The sequence below is a fragment of the Athene noctua genome, chromosome 2 (genome assembly GCF_965140245.1).
Source record: "Athene noctua chromosome 2, bAthNoc1.hap1.1, whole genome shotgun sequence".
NCBI lineage: Eukaryota > Metazoa > Chordata > Aves > Strigiformes > Strigidae > Athene > Athene noctua.
This window is the reverse complement of record NC_134038.1, coordinates 129,597,540-129,618,678: the sequence shown is the minus strand read 5'-3', so window position 1 is coordinate 129,618,678 and position 21,139 is coordinate 129,597,540. Positions and strand designations below refer to the sequence as shown.

The following is a 21,139-nucleotide window of genomic DNA, read 5'->3' as shown; positions in this document are numbered from 1 at the left end:
TCCTCCATGATATAAGAAAAGCGGAGAAGCCATGGATAGAAAGTCAGTTCCTGAAATAATCAGGGTGCTATGAAGTTCCTCCTCCATACCTTGTCCAGACTGTGGCTTCTTTCCTGCAGGCCACAGATTTCCAGGACCCGGCCTTTCAATCTGCAGCAGCGCCTGCCTGAAGGACTGGGGCCCAACACTGTTACTGTAAAGGGAGTGGAGAGGAACTGTAGGAGATCAGATTAGTTTATTGTTATCTATAGAAAGCACGCCTAATTTGCAGCCACTCTTATCTCTCTTACTGTATTAAATCTGGAGTAAACACTAATTAATGTAATGGCCCTAATAGATTAGAGAGGGAAAGTATGCTATTTGCTGCTCACCCCCAGATCACACCGGCTTGCCTGGTGGGGTTAAAATCTACGGAATAAACCAAGTCATGATGTTTCCTGAAATACAGCTCTCTTTGAACTAACCAGAGGTTTCATCCATTCAGACCCTCGGGTTTCCCAGGAGTCTAAGCCCGCTGACGGTGCCTCGGTTTTCTCAGGTTCATTAGCGTTGCACCCAACGGTACGTAACTAGTAAGTAAGGCGGGTTGATTGGCGTTATCTCTAGCGGCATTTGCCGAGCGCCCTGCGCTTGACCCGGCTGGCTCGGGACCTGAGGGAGGCTCCTGGGTTTGATTTTCAGCGTCCTGCCGCCCTCTGCCTGGAGCCGCCAAATGGGCGAGGGGGGAGAGGACTTTCACTAAGTGACCGTTCCCGGATTTCTCCGTGATTAACAGGAAATGCTCTTTGAGCATCATCCCGTAACGTGTCTGTATTGGGGGGTGGGGGGGGGCGTGGGGGGAACGGGACGGGACAGCCGTGGACCACGGCCAGCTCCCCGTAGCCCCGCGGCGGAGGCCCCTCCGCCGAGCCAGCCCCGGCGGCGCCCCCCGGCTGCTCCCCCCGCGGCCGTGGCCCCCCCGACGGCGGCGGCGGGGCGGGGGGCTGCCCGCACCTCGCGGCGCTGGGGCTCACGCAGGCGCGCAGCCTGCGGTGACGGCCGGGTCAGCGGGGACCTGCTGCCCCGCTGAATCAGCCCTTCCCCTCCCACTACATGCGCAAGGAGGGAGGCGGCCCGGGGAAGCCGTCTCGGCGCATATAAAGCGCTGCCGTCGGGCCGGGCAGCGCCTCTCTCTCCCGGGACCCCGTTGCCTCCCGCCCTCCCTCCCGCCGCCGCGACATGGCCGCCGGCCGCCGCCTCCCGCTGCCCGCGCTGCTGCTGCCGCTGGCCTGCGCGGCCCTGGCCCCGCGCACCCTCACAGGTAGGAGCGGGCGCTCGGCGGGACCCCGCGGGCGGCGACGCGGGGCCGGGGCCGCCTCCGCCGCCGAGGTGGCTTCAGCCCCGGTCGCCGGTGTCTCCCGCAGAGAAGCAGCGCGCCTGCCTGCTGCCCCCCGACGACGGCCCCTGCCGCGCCATGGTGCCGCGCTGGTACTACGACAGGTACACGCAGAGCTGCCAGGAGTTCACCTACGGGGGCTGCCACGGCAACGCCAACAACTTCCTCACCCTCGACGACTGCGAGAAGAGCTGCTGGACCATCAAGAGTGAGTCCGGGGACCGGCCCCGCCGCCCTCGGCCGACCCGACGGGTCCCGCTCCCTCGGGCTGGCAGGGGGCAGGAGGGGGCCTCTGGGAGCAGCGGGACGCTTCGCACCCACCCCCTCCGCCCCTCCTGCTCCTTGCAGCTTCTCGCCGAATGCCAGTTTTATGCAGAGAAACTGGAGCGAGCCCGTCTCGGAGGCGACGTGCGGAATTTAACTATTCATATTTAAAATGTGACTTAATATTATACCTAGTTGTTAACTGATGCATCAGATTCGTCCTGTAAATCGTATCTTACTTTATTAAACAATGCAGATAGTGGGACACGCTGGGGCTTGTCTGCGACAGGAGTAATAGCGTTTTGGCTACACTAGCGTGTTGTTCAGTACGGGGAGCATGAAGGGTTAATTTTAACGAGGATTTTTTTTTTTTTTTAATTTTTTTTTTTTTCCCAGAAGTGCCCAAATTGTGCCGGATGGAGGCTGATGGAGGACCTTGCAGGAGTCATCTAAGAAGATACGCCTTTAACTTGAGCTCGATGAAGTGCGAGGAGTTCATCTATGGGGGCTGCTATGGAAATGGCAACAACTTCAGAGATTTGCAGTCTTGTGTGGACCACTGTCTGCCAGAGAAAAGTAATGGTTGTTCCAAATTTTTAATAAAATAGATGGTTTGAAAGCGATATGAAGATGATATTTTATTTGCTATTTTCCTCTGGATACTCATACAGTGGTATTTTTGAAGACTTCTGTGAAACATGTTTGTGTTGTCTGCAGACTTTCATGTGTCACTTGTCTCAGCTGTTACTGAAAGAGCAAAAATGCTGTGTTAGTTTAATATTGTGACCTTAAAAATGCCCACAGCTACACCCAGCCGGTCTCTTGACTTTTAGAGAGCTGTACATGTGTAATCTGAAGGGAAATAAGGTTGGAGATCTGTGTTGAGGCAGATGTACGAGATGTTGTGACAGTCATGTTCAGGGCAGTGATATAGTATTATAAAGCAGAAGTGCCTTTCTAAAATTCAAGCCTGAGAGATGATGTTAGGTGGCTTGTGTTTGGGGCACTTCCCATCTCACCTTCTGATGGTTTTTTGCCTGACATGACTCTTCACTGTCTCTCCATAGGAGCTTTAAAGAACAGAGGTGCTTATTATGAGCAGGTGACTATAGCTAAGTGTTGTCATAAACACCAGGTTAATATCCAGTGCAAGACAGGATCTTTGAAGAAGAGAGACATTTACCAGAATGTATAAAAACTGTCACTCTCTAAACTTTATTAGTGCTTGATGAGACAGTTATTTCTGGCTGATGACAGATTTCTTAGGTGAATGCTGAATTATTTTTAATTTCTCTGGTGCACATCCAATAAATTGATAAAAAGTCTCCAGAAAGAAAAAGTAAAATTTTGTTGAGGCAAAATGAAACATGATTCTTGTGAGGCAAGTGGTGGAGTTTGTACTTTTTGCTGCTAGTGGGCAGGATTTGCTGGCAAAATCATAGCAAGGATAAACAAAATAGTGTCTTTTTCCTCTACAGATGTAGTTCCACTGGAATTATTGTTATATTCCTATATATGGAATAAGACTTTTGATCAGACTATGCAAATATCTTAGCTGTTGTATGTATGGCACCACAAATGGGGAAACGTGATGAATTTCATTTGTGGCATAGTAATTCTGTTTTCTGGGACTGACTGTTGCTTTCTCAAATTTGTAACTCACAGGAATAAGATGTAGTAAGTCTCTGAAGTCATCAGTAACAGTCATGTCAGTTCAACGAGAACAAGAGCTATTTGGCTACAACATTTATTGCAGGGTAGATTTTAAGAAGCCAGGCATAGAGATTACATTTATGTAATTTGTCTTTCTCTCTCGTGTTTGTTTTTTTGTTTTTTTTTTTTTCCCAAGCTGGTCCCTTGCTATGCTATAGCCCAAAGGATGAAGGACTGTGTTCTTCTTCTGTGCCTCGCTATTACTATGACACCAAGACTAAATCATGTAAGGAGTTCAAGTATACTGGTTGTGGTGGAAATGCCAATAACTTTGTTACTGAAAAAGATTGCTACAATGTCTGCAGAAAAGGTAAGAGGTTTTGTATTTTGTCAGTCAAAAGCAGATAAAGCAAGCCAAATACCAGTAAGACAGTGTTTTTCCTCACCTTGGCTTGCTACAAGTGTATGCATTTTGCATTTTGGACTTGATGTTTTCAAAGGCAGGGAAAACTGCGATGCAATGCTAAATCCTTCTGACAAGAACAGCACCATGTGAGGCGGTTACACTATTTTTGAATGAAGTGTAGAGAAGGGCACACAAAAAGATTAATTAACTTACTAGAGACCACAAGAAATCAGTCTTTAAACTGTTCAGTACCAGCATGAACACTAATTAAGGTATCATTTTCTTCTAGACATTTTAAAGTAGGATTAAAGTAAGTTGTGAAATCAATTTACTTTTTTCCTTTGCATTTTCAGCAGTTACCATCCTCCCTCAATTCCTTGCTGCCCATTCCCATTTCCCATTCCCATTACCAAAGATTTCTGCCTCATCAGTCCTGCTGAGTCAACTGTGGCTGTGGGAGGTTGGGAATGATAATTGATTTTTCGTAATGGTTTTATTCAAATCAGCTGCTGGTTGTGCTTGTAAGTCAGAACAGTTGTGCTTTTATCTGCAGTCCTATGTTCATACCAGCTATTGCAAGTTTTAATACTCTAGTTTAATTCATTTGATATGTAAATCAATGAAAGAGAGAAAAGCATAACTATATGTTGATCCCCAGAGCACTCAGGAAGCAGACACAGCACAATACTTTAAAAAATGTTACTACTGAAGAAAAAAAAAATAAGGCTCTATCTAGCATGTACGTTGCCTTTGGAACAAAACTAAAAAGTCAGAAAGCAGCTCTGTTTTAAACATGATATGCACAAGGTCCAAGTACTTCAGTATTTAAGATGCATAGTCAGAAGTCTTAAGTCAGGAGATGATTCTTCATTTCTGGGCTGGAAATTCAGGGACAGGGTAAGGATTGCACCCCAAGCACAGACCTCAGAATTAAAAATATTGTCTGCCAGTTAGTCATGACAGTAATATTTCTGTGGGTGACAAGTCTGAGTGAGTCTCTGCCATTCTAGTATTATAAGAGAGTCTTTAATGGCATGCTAAGTCTATCTGAGATGCTTGTGATTAACTAATTTGCATCTATTACTACCTGGAAAATGGTAGGGCCAGGCTCCAGCCTAAGCATGAGGGAGAGAGGAGGAAGGAAACGGCCTCTTCAGCTCTGGCACTGCCCACACCCAGTCAGATCCACCTGGGGGTTTTCCCTTCTTCACTCTTTTTGTGGAAGAAAGAAGTAAGGAAACACTGTCTGTCTCATAACTAGAGTGCCAGATAGCCAAACGTAAAGGTTCAGTTAAAAGCTTTTTTACCAACTGGTGGATTTCACAATTTGGTAAGGCTTGGTACAACCAAAGCCCATAGTTAAGGGTGTAATTAGTGCTAATGAATGTTGTGCTATACATATTAATTTCTATAGCTTGGGAGTGTACAGCAACATTAAGCAAATCCTTCAGGCAGCTTAAGCCACTCCTCCTCTCCTGCTCCCATAATTCCCTCCTCAGCATCTTTCCTGTTACCTTTTGGAGTCTTGAGGTCAATTCAGCTGACCTTCACTGTACAAATGTACAAATGCTGTTTAAATTGATCTATAGCTTTTGGAATTAAAAGGCTTCTGATTAATTTAATTTTTAAAAGTTTATATTTGAAAAGAAAATAAATTTATTGGGGTGACAGTGAAAGGATTGCGAACTGGCCACAGGGGCTCTGCATGCTGGTAAATAGGTAGCATAAAAACAAAGATTTGGGGTCAAATTTGCAAAGTACTTGTTTTCTGAACTGCACTCATATGTTTCATGCAGTTTTTGTAAGCATTTCTGGAAATAACCCCAACAGTCTTTGGCCACTTTGCAGCTTCTGTGTGAAACCCAGTTCTGTGAAGAAACCCAAACCATTTTACCTTTTTGTCTTCCACAAGCACTGGTTCTGTTTTAGACTTTACTCCACTGTTGTTCAGAGAAATGCAGCAATAGTTTATAGTTTTGTGGTGTTTTGTTTTTGGTTTTGTTGTGGGTTTTTTTTTTTTTTTTGTTTTTTAGATTTTTATATTTTATAGATAGAGCAGCATGTTTACTTCCATTCTGCTGTCACTGCAGGACAGCTGGAAAAGACTGATGCTTGCTCAGGAAAAGAGCATGAAAGTAGGACTCCACTGCCAACAGTGAACACATTGGAGACCTTACAGTGTATGAGAATAGGGTGTCTAGAACATATTTTACAATTTCTGATATGTTTATTATTATTGGATCAACTGCTTAAGCAGCATAACATGAAAAAAACCCAACCCAAACAATAAAGAGTAGTAACAGTTTTGTCATGCTGTTTCCCTAACTGCTTCTTTTGTTTTCTTAGCAGGGACTCAGAAACCAGGAATCAACAAGCCAACAAATGTATTCCGCAGAAAAATAATGAGAAAACTGATTAAAAGCCCCCGGGTGTATAGCCTGAAGTCTTAAAGCTGGTGTGCACTTGGATGTTTGAAACTCCTTTTGATTCCACTTTCTTTTTTTTGTAAGATAGTTTCCACAGTTTTATACACCAATGTAGTTCTGTCTTTCAGAACTGCTTTTTATTTCCAGCTTACTTTTTATAAAGAACTGCATTTAATAGAAGAAGAATGAACCTAAGTTTGGTTCTTCTGCTCTGTTGTTTTTGCAGTAATACTTTGGCAAAGCCAAGTATTTGATTTCCATGTTTTTATGGGGGAATGTTACTACTGCCTTGGAAGAATATTTCAGCTGTTATAAATCAATTAAGATTTGAAAAATCAGTTTTCTCTCACTGTAACTAAGGAGAGTACAAAGCTAAATTTCTACCATGGATTTTTTTTTTTTTTTTGGCATCCTCTGCTTGCTAAAGAAAAGGAACATTTTGGAAGTTTCTTCAGAGGTTTATTGCCCTGCCATACTTAGGCACTATCATTTAAGTAGACTGTTCATAGTTAAGACTTCCCTTCATAACAGTAACAGAAGTATAAACTTAAACCTAGCTCATCCCATAAGAGAAAGCTGGGAATAGGGATACTTTGATAAGCACTCTGACAATGGCAATGAATAAGCTACCTGAGTATTAAAATTAAAATCTTGCCATTACTTTTTTCATGATATTTGAAATTTCTGCTAATTTACATCCAGATCCTTGTATGGCATAAATCAGCATATTTTTATTGATTTTAACGGAGCTACATGGATTACATCTGCTGAGGATCTTGATATTTAGTTTGTGGTGGCTGTTAAAGCAGAAAAGGAGAAGCTTCTGTAAATCTCATGTAATTCCTCTTTTGAGGCACTATTGTATTGCTTCTGGTAGATTATGCCTATGGTGATGTATTACACCTTCTTTTATGTTTTGTACTTGAGCCATGTCTGAATTTCAAGTAATTTCACCTACAGTATTTTCTAAATATAAATTCATAAGTAATGTTAATAAAATGTTTTCAGCGAAAAAAGGAGAGCTTGTTCTGTCACTATCCTGAAATAGTTGTATACACCAATATGTGTAATGGAACCTATTATTTATTAATTGTGAGTCTAGCAGAGTTTAGTTGTCTCTTAAATCATTTCCTTATGCTGAGGTCTTTATTTGAAGAAAGCCAGTAAATTGCATTGATGTCATTCATTCCCAGCAGTTTTTATGGCTCACCTGGCTCTCCCTAAAGAGCTGCTCTCAAAGGGTTGCTTAGTTAAGCTGATTGTCTGGTGCTGGGTCTCCTGTTTGATGTTGCACTATCTGAAGAGCTTTTGTGTGGGTAGCAGGCTATTTACTTGAAATGGCATTGGCTTTCAGTTAGAAAATTTCAGGTGTATGCTTCGTACCCACTTCAGAGAGGGAACATAATAGGGAAACTAGTCCAGATTTGTTTTTCTTACCGATTTTTCTCCCAGTGCTGGATTTTCAATTAAAGCAGTCAGCTGTGCTTGCCACAGTCTTTCTACCACTCCATTTCTGGTTCTTGATCTTAAAAAGCTTTCTTATTTCAATTAATCTATTGCTTAGTGCAGGTGAATGAGCATGATCTGTGACAGAAAATTGCAGGTAACTAGTGAAACAGTTTTGAGTGTTTGTCCCATACTAAATCTCTTCTCTGGTAACCAGCCTTCTAACAGGAAAGGGGCCAGTCTAACCTCCCTGGGGGAGATAAGGCAGGCTACCCCTGAATGCTGCTCATGTCCCTTCTCTCAGGCTGTGAATTTTGGCCATGCTGCTTAGAGCAGCAGCCCAGAGCATCCCTCTGAATACTTTTCCATACCCAGCACTATAATTTGGGGGAACCCAGCTGCATTTGTTGCAGATTTCTGACAACGGCTTAAAAAAATCACAAGGCTCATTTAGAAGTCAAAGTTAATTTTAAACACTTTTTAACTGTAGAGGATGGACATCTTTTAACAGCATCAGTGTGGGGTATAATCTCTTGTAACATGATTGAGAAATGGACTATTACCCATTACCTCTCTGGGTCTTTGAATTTTATGTGAGTATCTTGGGGTGGGATACAAAAGTGGACCTGTGATTTAAAGGGAGCCCAAAATCTAAGAGCAATTCCATCTCACTTGGCTTTTTGGTCTCAGAATTGGGTGCCTGGTCACACATCATGACATATCTTAGCAGTGTGATACTCAGCTAGTGTTCTGCAAGGGATCCAAGAGTTTGATAATCTTATACGCATGCCCCCTTAAGGGCTCAGTGGGAGCTTTCTTGATGGACCAGGCTCCATCTAGGATGCTGAAGTGGCTACTGCAGCCCTTTGCAATGTGGCTGCTCCACATGCTCTTTCTTTTCTTGCCTAAAAACATAATTCAAAGTCCAAGGGCTTACTGCTGGGGTATTCAGTGAAATATCAGAGGCTTGAGTTTTAATCCCTCATCTACCCGGTATGGCACAGAAATCTAACCTAAACCATCCATAATTCTTGTAGGGTTTCGTAGTGAGCAGGCTGTAGAGTATTCTGGAGGACTGGCAGGGGAAGGCCATGGAAATTTCTTTCAGTCCCTTAGTGAAGCCATTCCACTTTGTATAAATTATACCTTCTTTCAAGGCAAATGCCTTAATCTCTCTCTCTCTCTTTTTTTTTTTTTTTTTTTTTTAGCTACAAAGCATTTCAGCTGCCATTGTGCTGCTTTGTTTCATGTTCTTAAATTACTCTAATATCCCTCCAGACTCCTGTGGCCTTGACTAATCTAACTAATTCTCTATTATCTACAGCATTTTATATGACTCATTACTTATTTCCTTTTTCAGTTTGCTGATGAAACAACACTGGCCCAAGGTTGGGTCAACTGTTAACATTTTGCCACATTGAAAATTAACGCAGCCCATGCCATCCTGCAAATTAACTTTATTATAGTAGCCAGTGTCCAGCAGCTGGTACTGTGTGTCACAGCCCAGATTTCTACTGCAGAGAATGGAAGTTGTGATTATGATTGGTTGGGTTCATCTTGTCTTGCATAGGCAAAGTGCCAGTGAAACTCATGACTAGTGACTTGCATGGGACAGTCATACCTGCTGCTGAACAGTGGTTGCTGAAATAAGCAGATTTGACTAAACTCCATTGCAAATAACATCACTGCTCTTCAACTTTCCATTGCAACCAATAATTCCAGGTTTTTTCTTAGTGATATCTTGTGAAGAACTATAAAAAAGGCTATATAAAAATAAAAATCTGTGCTGATACTTCATCCTTAGTCTGTGGTAACACTCAGGGAATTGCTTTGTAAAGCCTTTCAAGAGTAGGAGAGTAGCTTCATCTTTATATTTCAGTGGAATCTTAAATGTCAGAAAGAGAAAAACAAATCCATGTGGAAACAGGTAATCTTTTTTATTGATAAGATAAATGATGGAAAGCAAAGTTTCACCACATCTCATTTTAGCAGCGGCTAGCACCAATAAATTACTTTCTCACAATTCCATACTTTAGGGGCAAAATGGCAATGAGTTCAACTTGTATCCCTGGAGTAAGATTTCCGACTGTCAGAAATGTCCCTGTTTCTCTATTGCTTCTTGTCAGCTGAGGAGATTGAAAATATGGAACATTTATTAAAAAAAACAAAACAAATTTATTAGACATGATGGGCCACATTTTAAAAAAAGTAAAATCACTGAACTTTTTGTCTCAGATCACAGATGAAAGATCTTGTCCCTAAGCCTGAAGTCAGCTATACAGCTGAGGGCAGCTGTTCTGGATCGAGCCAGTGACAAGAAATCTGTTCTACTAGACAAATGCGGTCCAGCTATGGTTATGTGAATCTGGAAGAACCACATTGTGGATGTGACAGAATTATTTTGCATTTACATGACTGCTATTGAAAGCAAAACCTGCCTCATTATCTTTTCAGAAAGCTTTTTATTATTATGCATAACTATCACTGGTGATAATTAGTGCAGAGATACTTGTTTCTGTTGAAGTGACCGTAATATTTCAGTGTATGGTGGTCCTGTACAGTAATGTATATCATCTGATAAATTACTTAATTCTTGAGGAGAAGGGGTGTTAATCATAACCTAATGAACAGCAATGTTATTTTAAAAAAATCCTATGTAAATGATGCATAAAAGCATGCTGTTTGAGGCATTAGCAACTGATGTGATCATGAGCTGTGATTTCCAAATAAATGCCAGAGAAATGATCATTCCCAGCTCATGTCTGAACTATTCATAAAAGAGAGATGGTTCACAGAAGTTAAAGACTAATTTATGAAATATAAACATGGAAATAAAATAAGTCCTTTTTAATGAGGGTTCCCTTTTTACTGTCAGTGCTGACTGTAATTTCAGATTTATATGGACAAAATGGATGCTCTTCCAGACACATCTGGGTAAATGCCTATCTGATTTTTTGTGAAAGGGTTTAAATGTAATTTGAACTCAAAGGACATCACGTTGTCTCACTTGGTGGGGTCAAACTTCAAACTGATGAGCATACAGTAATATTAAGCCCTATTTTTTTCTCATGCTAGATCTTCATTAAAGGCCTTAATGTATTAACTACAGGGTAAATTCTTTCATATATCTGCCAGCTAAATTACAAGTTTTTTGCTCAGTGAGCTTTCTTGGAGGTAATGTACTACTCAAGAGGTGTGCAGCATCTTTTCTAAGAGGCCAATGCATGTTTAAATTTTAAAAAATTTAGTATGAAGTGCAGTAATAAAACTCATAGTAACTAATAAATGCATATGAACACTATTCTCTATGGGATATTTTTCTCTGTGTGTGGGAAGTGAGATAAAGAGGATAGATTATACTAATAAAAGCTATTTGAAGAGTCAAGAGAGTAAAGGGTGAAAAATACACCTCATTATCAAACCAGGGAAAAGTTTTCCATCATTACAGTAGCTTTTAACAAGGAGAAATTCTGAGTATTACTGATGTTAAAAAAGAATACTTTATAGAAATCCTCCAGTGGAAAGTAATGAGACTAGCAAGACTTTTTTTCCCCCTTTTATCCTCTCTAAAAGTGGAGGGAAGTCTGATGAGAAAGACAGTGATCACAAATGGTACTTGTTGCTCTCATGGATTCAGGCTGCTGCACTGGAGCATAAAGAGCCTGTATAGTTTCTGCTGTGCTAGTCAGAGGGACTCTTACCATGATTTCAACAAGACCTGGAGCCAGTCCAAAAGCTTCAATAAACTCATGTAAGTGTAGAAACAGGATCTTGCACAGAGCAGCACTGTCCTGCAGCAGCACATGTATCTGCTTTACCTGAGCCTTTCTTTGTCAGTGTTCATCAGTGGGTGCAAGCAAATAAACAAAAGCTAAGCAAAAAATTTCTGACCTTTATTTCAGCACCTGCACAGTTACTGGATGTACAATATGAATAATTGCATGCTCTGGTGGGGTAATAGATTTCTTTCAGGTGAGAAAGGAAATTAACTCATTTCTTTACTTCAATATGTCTCCAAATCAGATCAGGACCAAAACTGCTACAAAGTCTATTATATAAAAAATATTGGAAAATACCTATTTTAATATTAAAGGCATTTCCTTAATTAGGTTTTATCAGGAATTGGTCCTTTCAACTTTTCAAGACTCTTCTTTTAAAATCTGAAGCAATATTCAGATAAATAGAGATTGATTTTTATTGAAGGAGGAATATTTAAATCTCCTTAACTTTGTTTAGTCATCAAATAACTTGGATATTTTTCCTTCTGACATAATTATATGTTAGTAGACACCTGAGTGTCACTTCTGTATCGACAATTAAACTCAGTTCCTTAACTGATCTCATAATAGCAATTCTGCATCCTTCTATTGTGGATTAATCTAAGCAGTACTAAAATAAAACTGTGCAGTATGAATCACAATATTTTCTAATTCTCATTGAACTATTTAAAGCTACAAACACCTGAGAAAAGTACATGTGTTGCTGAAGGAAAGCGCACCTCATTTTGCTTTTTGATTTTGTATTTTTAAAACTGAGATTGAAAAAAGATCACAGACTGTACTCTGCTGTTTTGCTGATGGAAAGCTGTTCTTGATCTCCAGATGTATAATAAAGAAGCACTTTCCAAACCTATTGCCATGGAGCTGACAGAGAAACATCCCAACTCTTTATTGCCTCATTTTCAAACAGACACCTGTAGTTAATATTTCTAACCCCAACAGAAAAATTTATGCTTCTGAATGTGATAGTGAGCAGTCAGTAGCATTTAGGATTGAGGTTTTCTTCTTTAAAAACCTAATTTGATTTTATTTTTTCCTGTTTGCTGCTTGCTCATTTCAGCCTGAAAGGCGTGAGGGTCCAGGAGTGTGTTGAGTCTTGGCTGCAGAGGGTGAGGCTCCAGACCTCAGAGCCATAAAACACCCTCTATTTATTGCTGAATCCCTTGGGCCCATGAAGAAAACACTGCAAAACAGCTCAGATGGCTCCTTGGGGAGAAAAGAGGTAGGACATATCTGAAACACTTAAGAAAGGTAAATCAGAGGAAAATAAAGTAGTCACAGCTTTTGCAGGATCCCTTCTGTTCATGAGAGACTTTTTCGCAAGCTGTGCAGCGATGTTTATTCCTTGGCTAGGGAAGCCTGAGCTGGAGGGAGGAGGGGACAACCTTCTCTGACTCACTGCACTTCCTCCTGCTTTGCCCTCATGAACAGTCTCTGCCTGTACTGTGTTCATGTAACAGCCAGAAAATTCCAGATCTGACCATGTTCTTGGTGCTTATTAGCCAGATGACCTCCAAGCTCCTTTCAGCCCAAATTTTTCCATGAGTATGCATGACTGTCTTAAGAGAAGAGTGGCATAATGCTGGAAATGCAGATAAGTTTTCTGAGGACATCACAGAAGAACTAAGGATCCAGCTAAGTCCACCCTTCTGGGCATACGGAGCACTTCCCTTTGCCATTACCTGGGGAAATCCCTATTCCCAGTGCAAGTCACAGCCCATGCTGGGAGCTTTGCTTTGATTTGGGGAGGATGTCTGTCCCAGTGCTATGCAGAGCTACAGGCAGGTCACTGCTGGGGAGATGGGCTGGGCGTTACAGAGCAAGAGGAGCAGGGCTTGGGGTGGGATACAGTGCTGGGTGCATCACTCTGGGTGGGAATGGGGAGGTAGCTATGGGCAGAAGGAGAGCAGGAGTGAGCAGTCCTGGCCTGCTGGGTTGCTGAGGCTGGTGATAGAGCCCTCCTTCTCTATCTCTTCCAGCAAATCCATTCCCCTGCCTTTTCTGTACACTACACTCTGTGGTCAAAGAAGCATATTTTATTCTAAGGAACAATATTGATTTACATCCTTTGAGCACTACGTGATAAACTTGTTGGCCACATGCCATATTATAACACTGTCATACACCAGCTAATCTACAAAAAGCAAAAGAAATTAAAAAAAAAATCATCTATGTGGCCTCTCAAGAGGGAGCATATAGTATTAACGGAGCTTTGAAATGCAGCACTGTACTCAGCAAAAGCCTGAAAATAATATTTTTCTCCTTCAGACACCCAAACCCATAAAATAATGACTTTTTTTTTTTTTTTTTCCCAACTGATGCAATAAATCTCAGCAGCACTGGAGTGAATGCTCCCTAAAGCACACCAAAGCACAACTTCAAGATTTTTGCAACTGCTGAATGACTGTGACAGCTCCTCCTATATTTTATTGCACTCAAACTAAGCAGACGTGAAGAGAAATTGCAATACATACATGGTATGCATTATTGGTAGCATTCATTCACCATTGTCAAACCTATTCCTATTCTTTTACAGAGTCACGTTCCAAAACATGATTAGTACTCAATCTTTCTGTGTGTTTTGTCTGCTAAATTTCCATTTAACAATCAGTTAATTTTCAATAAAAATGGTATTTTCCTAATCAACAGGTATGGAAACTCTGCCTAATCTCAGAGAGATCTTACTGGATATGTGTGGTCTGTACATTGTCCCCTTTACTAATAATGCCGATTTTGCAGTCTGTACTTTGGTCTCTGTCATTTCCTCAGTTTTAGTAATGAAGGAGAACAAAAAGGAACTACACATCCTGTATCTGTACAGAGAGTGTTTGCACAGCTGAAGGTGAAAATGGAAGGGATCAGGAAACAAAGACCACATTGGCAAAGGTGTTTGATTTGTGGGATTTTAATAAGTGTCTATCTGCCTAACTCCTATTGATAGAGTGGGAATTTCCCAGGCACTTTTTAAAAGTGTCTAGGGCACCTTATCTCTGTCCTTGGACATTTATCTCTGTCTTTATTTACTGAGGTAAATATCTTTGAAGATCTGGCTCCATCTCTCATTTTTAAAATGATTGAAGACAAAATGATTCATGGTTCGTGCAAATAATCCTGCTCAGAACCTCACAGTTTGACAGTGCCTAATGTTGAGACTCTTACCCTTCCTGTGTGCCAAGTGCCAGGATCCCACCGTACTCAGTGGGCTAGGCGACCAAGAAAAGGATGTGCAGAATTTCACCCATTAGGTGGGCAGCTGTCTAGAACAGGAAAACTGAAAAACAGGCAAATAAGTGAAAAGGCATGTGCACATATAAATTCCTGACTTGGTGCAGCTGCTGAATTGCCCAGAAATCATCGTCTATGCAGAATTCAGGGCCAGATCCCAGTCCACGCTGCCTTCTGCCTTTGAGTCAATAAATCTGGGTCAGTGCATTTTGTAATATTAGGAGTTGCCTAATATTTAATTAATTTGAATAAACTCAAAAAATAGTAGAATTTCTGTAGTGAGAAGTTATCAAGATGTGAACCACCACTGGTTTCAGTTTTGCAAACCAGAAACCTGTCTGGCATTTTGCGCAATCAAAACCACACCCTTTTCAATCCAGGTCTGTTTTATTAACTAAAAAGCTCTATATCATTCTCTCTTTCCACAGTTGCGTGTAATATCTACGGTTTCAGATAACATGAAAGAAAGCTCTCTGTCACAAAGATGGCAGTAATAATAATTTTCATTTTTTAACACAGTTATCATTTTTACGTTTCTACTTTCTGTGTTTTCCAGTCCTGAAATGAATCATACATATAGAAAAATAAACCTCTTCATATTAAATTGGTCTCAGAACATTAAGAAAAAACATTCACCGCACCCTGTGATTAATTCATTAATCCATCTTTCAAAACAAGTAATCTAATTAGCTTGCAAACAAGAACATGACGCACACGTGGCTCTTTAAATAGTGTTGACATACTGAATAGTTCAGATTCCTGTGATGCCCAGCCTTTCACTTGCTACTTACAGTTCCAGTAAGACCCAAGACCAGAACATTTTTGCTCTTGAAGGTTACTTGGTGTACTATATAGAATGATCTCATGGTCCAAGGCTGGGATGCAAGGAACAGATCTCTGAAGAAAGTTGAAATTGCAAGTGCCTCTAACTGACAGCCTTAAGCACAGCTGGCTAAAAAAATAGGCAGATTAGATAAGACCTGAGAGCTGTCTTGGCTTCTTCATGAGCCCTAAAACTCAGTCATGCCATATGTATGTATTTGTACACGTGAAAGAGAAGGAGAACCAAGGGAAGCAGACTGACTGGTGAAGAACGCAAGGAGAGATAGGTCTGTCAGCTCAGTTAAAAGAGCTACACCCTGTCAAGAGGCCACAAAGCAGTGTAAAGTAAGGGTGATAGTTTTGGAGGGTGCGGGGTGGACACTGAAGTTGAATTTCATATACACCTATCATCCAGTGGAAGGGCAATCCAGAAAAGGTACTCAATAAAAACATTACCATTCTATTCATAATGATACAATTATCTTTAAATATTTCAGAAAAACTAGTCAGGAAAAACAGGCTGGTTTTAATGAGTTATTGTAATATATTTTTGTACTTAGTTATTTTTTTTACCTTTTCCTGTCAGACTCTGCTGTCATGTTGCAAAATCTCAGAAATGGTACTGAGGTGAACATTTGGTTACCATCAAGGTCTCTGTCATTGCACACACATTCTCAGTCCTTTCAGCTAATGGAGGTGCTGCTACACTGAATTAATGATCCTTGCCACCATCCAGTGGGGAGGACTTTATTTTCTGGTATTAACTTCTTGGTTTCTTGCTAACATTTTTTTTTGGCAGACTGTGATATAAGTGGAAACTATTTCTAAATTCTTTTTTCAAAGTTCAACCCAAAAGAGAATTTAGGTGCTAGCTGTGTTGCTCATTACCTTCTTTATTTTTGAAATCTGTAGGAACACAATCAGTTTCTGAGAATTAAATTATCCCATTGTCTGCTGAAAAAGGAGGAAAAATATAAATGCTACAGCAAAGACAAGGAAGCTGAATGATCTGTCAGATTTACCTGTGTCTGACAAGATGTCTTCTGTCACACCTAATACTTGGTTAGTGGCTGGGATGGGTGGAGGTTAGCATGGGAAAATACATATACACCTCATGTGTTGTGTAATGGTTCTTGCATTGTTTCTCTGTACATGAACTGAATCAGAAAGCTCTTATGGGGTAGCCTTGTAGCAGATTATGGGAAAAGCCACTCAAGTTCATGGGTATGCAGACATGCTAATAAAACAGCAGGAAGGTTCACGAGTGCATTGATGGTTGAGAATGACCAACAAAAGAGTAAATAACAAACTGATGGAATTTGTCCTATAGAATCTGCCCAGTAAGGAACTTCCTGAACTTCCAAGAACACAGTCTGGAAGCAATCAGAGCATTCCGCATGTATGAAATGCAGGCCTGGTAAGCAGCGTTGATTGTCAAAACAATATTCCTGTCCTTTGGATAATCCTGAAGTTCCAAATATTTTCTCCCACTGCTGGGCTGGAACAAAAGAAAAAAAAAAAAGTAGAAATACCGGGTTTTTAATGGAAGACTAGTTTTGTAAGACTGAATTGCATTTCAGATGTATTATTTTTCCTAAGTACAAGAGTAATCAAGTCCAACCAAAATGTATTGAATGCAAAGAAACAAAATGCTTTGTTCTTTTCTCCCCTATGAAGTGCTGAGAGATGTTCTCACTAAAGAGTCAGTCTCACTCGGACAGATTTTCTCAACAGAAAGGTTTTTCCTTTTGTAATGGTGTGACAAAGCCATGACAGAGATTTCATGTATCCCTGTTTGTATATACTTCTCATTTCAATGAGAAATATATTGGAGGCCTAGCAGATGAAAATTCGGTATGATCATTTGACTGAGGATACCATGAAGAAATATGGCCAAAATACAGTGTTACATCATCTGAAGATCTATGAGGACTAGCAGTAGTTCCAGGGTGCTTCTATGTCCACCATTAGTGAAGTTATTAGGGATCTTTAATCTACAGATGGGTTCCCTTTATATGGGGCACTGGGGCTGAGGTTGAGTGGGTAAGTGAACATACAGAAAGTGTTTCAGCTTCTGTGGGCACAAATTCCTGCAGAGCCAGCTCATCTGTCTCTGCACTATGCCCACAGGGCTTTCAACCTGGAGCCTGCAGTTACCAGCCCAATCTCAGCCTTGTGTGAAAGCAGCAGCCTTGGTACTGACTTTGAAAACTTAATAAAGCTGCTGCATTTGCTTGACCTTGTACATGAGCTAAGAAATCCTATCAACAGGAAAACTGGAGACATCTCCACATCCAGCAGTTGGCTAAGCCTCAAGGTGGTGTGTTGTTGGTTCTACTTATGTTCCCCTGTGAAGGAGGAAGGTCCTTTCATGATCATTTTGCAGCGCTCCTGAACAACAGCTACACATGTAGCTTTTACTTAGTTAATGAAAATTATTTACAAGTTAGATCATAGAAGAGCTAACTGATTTGCCTAAAACAGCACAGAAAGGCTGTGGTAAAAGACAAACTTTACTGGGGGTAATTCTGGTACCTAATGCCAACAAAACCAGTCTCTCAGATAGGTTATTGGTTTTAGCACTATTACTGTAAGGTCCAGCTGGATCACAACTCAAGCAAGGCAAATATTGTCTGTCTGCAGAAAGGAAGATCGACATACTCTTAGTTTATTTAGTCAAGTGTTTTCTATTTCTATCTTCAGTGTTAATGCTATTTTATTTTATATTTAGTCTTCTTACATATTTTTTTTCTGTTCTACATTGAATATTTGAATTCTTTATTCTTTTAAACATGTAGGTTTGGAATCTGATATAAAGGAAAAAGCTGATACTGCAGCAATATTTGACATAGGCAGACACAGGTGGGAGTTCCCTCACATGTTGTTGACCCATTCCCATGCCTCAAAAGTGTTTTAAAAAAATAAAACCCCACCAATTTTTACAAGTTGCAGAAGTAGCTATACTATTTTTCCAAAGTTAAAATAGCTCAGCAGTTCCTCCTTTTGTACAAGACTATCCTTTTTTACTTAGATTAACAATTTATTTGGTATTTTGCAAAAGACCTGTGTTGGTTTAAGCCCTGCTGGGACCAGAGACCACATTGCCGTTGCCCCTCCCCCACCCTCAGCCGGTCAGGCTGGAAGTGAGGCACAAACCCCGGGTTAAAATAAGAAGAAATTTAATACAACAGAGTGATAAACAATCTGAACAACTGCTACAACAGCAGCAATGATGACAACAATAAACAGCAATAACAGCAAACAAGACAAAAGATATACAGAGAAATACCGACAGCTCACTCGTGATGCTCCCCATCACCAAAGCCACAAAGGAAAAAATTCCCACGCTCCCGCGCCCAGACCTGACACCAGCACGGTATGAATAACCCACCTGGAGATCCCTTCCCCCTCTCTGCTGGGGAAACTTAACCCTATCCTAGCTGAACCAGGACTTAATCCACCCCTTCATTCTATACCATCTGCGTCATGTCCAGCTGCCATTTAGCAGTCAGCAATAACAAAATCACAATTTACAAAGGCACAGCATAATTCACGGCATGTTCTCACCCAGAATCAAGTCCCCCTGTGGTATGCATCGGACCTCTCCATTGTCCTGCATCACCCACCAGGTACACCCAGGTCCTTGGGCAAAAGCAATCCTGTGGATGGGTTTGCCTTTACCTTTGCCTGGCGCAGGACTAAACCAGACCATTTTTTCCAATAGATTCCTCATGCGCACCACAGGGACTTTATCCCCACCTACAGCACGTGGAGGTTTCGACTGAGCCGGGCCAGCTCGACTGGCAGATCCTCTTGTGTTGACTAGCCAGGTGGCCTTTGCTAGATGCATGTCCCAGTCTTTGAAGGTCCCACCTCCCAATGCTTTCAATGTGGTTTTTAACAGTCCATTGCAGCTCTCGATCTTCCCAGAGGCTGGTGTGTGGTAGGGGATATGGTAGACCCACTTGATGCCGTGTTCTTCTGCCCCGGCACTTATGAGGTTGTTTCGGAAGTGGGTCCCGCTGTCTGACTCAATTCTCTCTGCGGTGCCGTGTCGCCACAGGACTTGGGTTTCAAGGCCCAGGATGGTGTTCTGGGCGGTGGCGTGGGGCGCTGGGTAAGCTTCCATCTATCCAGTGGTTACTTCCACCATTGTGAGCACGTGGCGCTTCCTGTGGCGGGTCTGTGGCAGTGTGATGTAGTCGATCTGCCAGGCCTCTCCATATCTATATTTCAGCCATTGCTCTCCATTTCTCTGGGGCTTCACCCGCTTGGCATGTTTGATTGCAGCACACGTCTCACATCCGTGGATGTTCTCTGCAATGGTGTCAATGGTGAGGTCCACCCCTCGATCTTGAGCCCACCTGTATGTTGCATCTTTACCTTGGTGGCCCGAGGTCTCATGGACCCACCGGGCTATGAACAGTTCACCTTTGCGCTGCCAGTCCAAGTCCACCTGAGCCAATCTAATCTTAACAGCTTGGTCTGCCTGCTGGTTGTGTCGATGTTCATCAGTGGCCCGACTCTTGGGTACATGAGCATCCACATGGCGCACCTTCACAACGAGGTTTTCCACACGGCTGCAATATCCTGCCATACTTCAGCAGCCCAGACGGTTTTACCCTTACGTTGCCAGTTGTTCTGCTTCCATTGCTGCAGCCATTTCCACAGGGTATTCACCACTGTCCACGAGTCAGTGTAGAGGTAGAGCCTTGGCCACTTTTCCCGCTCAGCAATATCCAAAGCAAGCTGGATGGCTTTCACCTCTGCGAACTGACTCGATTCACCCTGTCCCTCAGCAGCTTCAGTGACCCGTCATGTGGGACTCCACACAGCAGCCTTCCATCATCGATGTTTTCCCACAATGCGACAAGACCCATCAGTGAACAGGGCATATCGCTTCTCCTCATCCGGCAGCTCGTTATATGGTGGGGCCTCCTTAGCAAGTGTCGCCTCCTGTTCTGGTGACATCCTGGAATCTTTGCTCTCTGGCCAGTTCGTAATCACCTCTAGTATCCCTGGGTGGCTGGGGTTCCCTATTCGAGCCCCCTGTGTTATCAAAGCAACCCATTTACTCCACGTGGCATCTGTTGCATGATGTGTGGAGGAGGCCTTTCCTTTGAACATCCACCCCAGCACCGGCAGTCGGGGTGCCAGGAGGAGCTGTGTTTCAGTGCCGACCACTTCTGAGGCAGCCCCAACTCCTTCGTACGCTGCCAGTATCTCCTTCTCAGTTGGTGTATAATTAGCTTCAGAGCCTTTGTATCCCCGGCTCCAAAAGCCTAGAGGTCAGCCTTGGGTTTCCCCAGGTGCTCTCTGCCAGAGGCTCCAGGTAGGGCCATTCTCCCTGGCTGCAGTGTAGAGCATGTTCTTAACCTCCTGCCCTTCCCAGACTGGCCCGAGGGCTACTGCTTGGGCAATCTCCTGCTTAATTTGTTCAAAGGATTGTTGTTGCTCAGGGGCCCATTCAAAATCGTTCTTCTTACAGGTTACGTGGTAGAGAGGGCTCACAATCAGGCTGTAGTTCGGGATGTGCATCCTCCAGAACTCCACAGTGCCCAGGAAAGACTGAGTCTCCTTTTTAGAGGTTGGTGGGGCCATGGCTGTTATCTTGTTTATCACCTCCATTGGCATGTGGCGATGCCCATCTTGCCATTTTATTCCTAGGAATTGAATTTCCCTTGCAGGCCCTTTAACTTTCTTTTGATTAATGGCAAAGCCAGCCTTCAGGAGGATTTCAATT

General features: G+C 42.2%; 1 protein-coding gene across 3 annotated transcripts; it reads left to right on the top strand.

The window, feature by feature from the left end:
* Positions 1-968: 968 nt before the first annotated feature.
* TFPI2 (tissue factor pathway inhibitor 2) lies at positions 969-7,143 on the top strand. Of its 3 annotated transcripts, none has more exons than XM_074900287.1 (5): positions 969-1,300; positions 1,404-1,583; positions 2,036-2,215; positions 3,489-3,662; positions 6,048-7,143. In XM_074900287.1, exons 1-5 carry the CDS (start codon positions 1,219-1,221, stop codon positions 6,146-6,148), a joined length of 717 nt encoding a protein of 238 aa, XP_074756388.1. In that variant the 5' UTR covers positions 969-1,218; the 3' UTR covers positions 6,149-7,143. The 3 variants fall into 3 exon arrangements, with proteins under 3 accessions (XP_074756388.1, XP_074756387.1, XP_074756386.1); XM_074900286.1 differs by having other exon boundaries at positions 973-1,300; positions 2,039-2,215; positions 6,045-7,143; XM_074900285.1 differs by having other exon boundaries at positions 976-1,300; positions 6,045-7,143.
* The last annotated feature ends 13,996 nt before the right edge of the window (positions 7,144-21,139 follow it).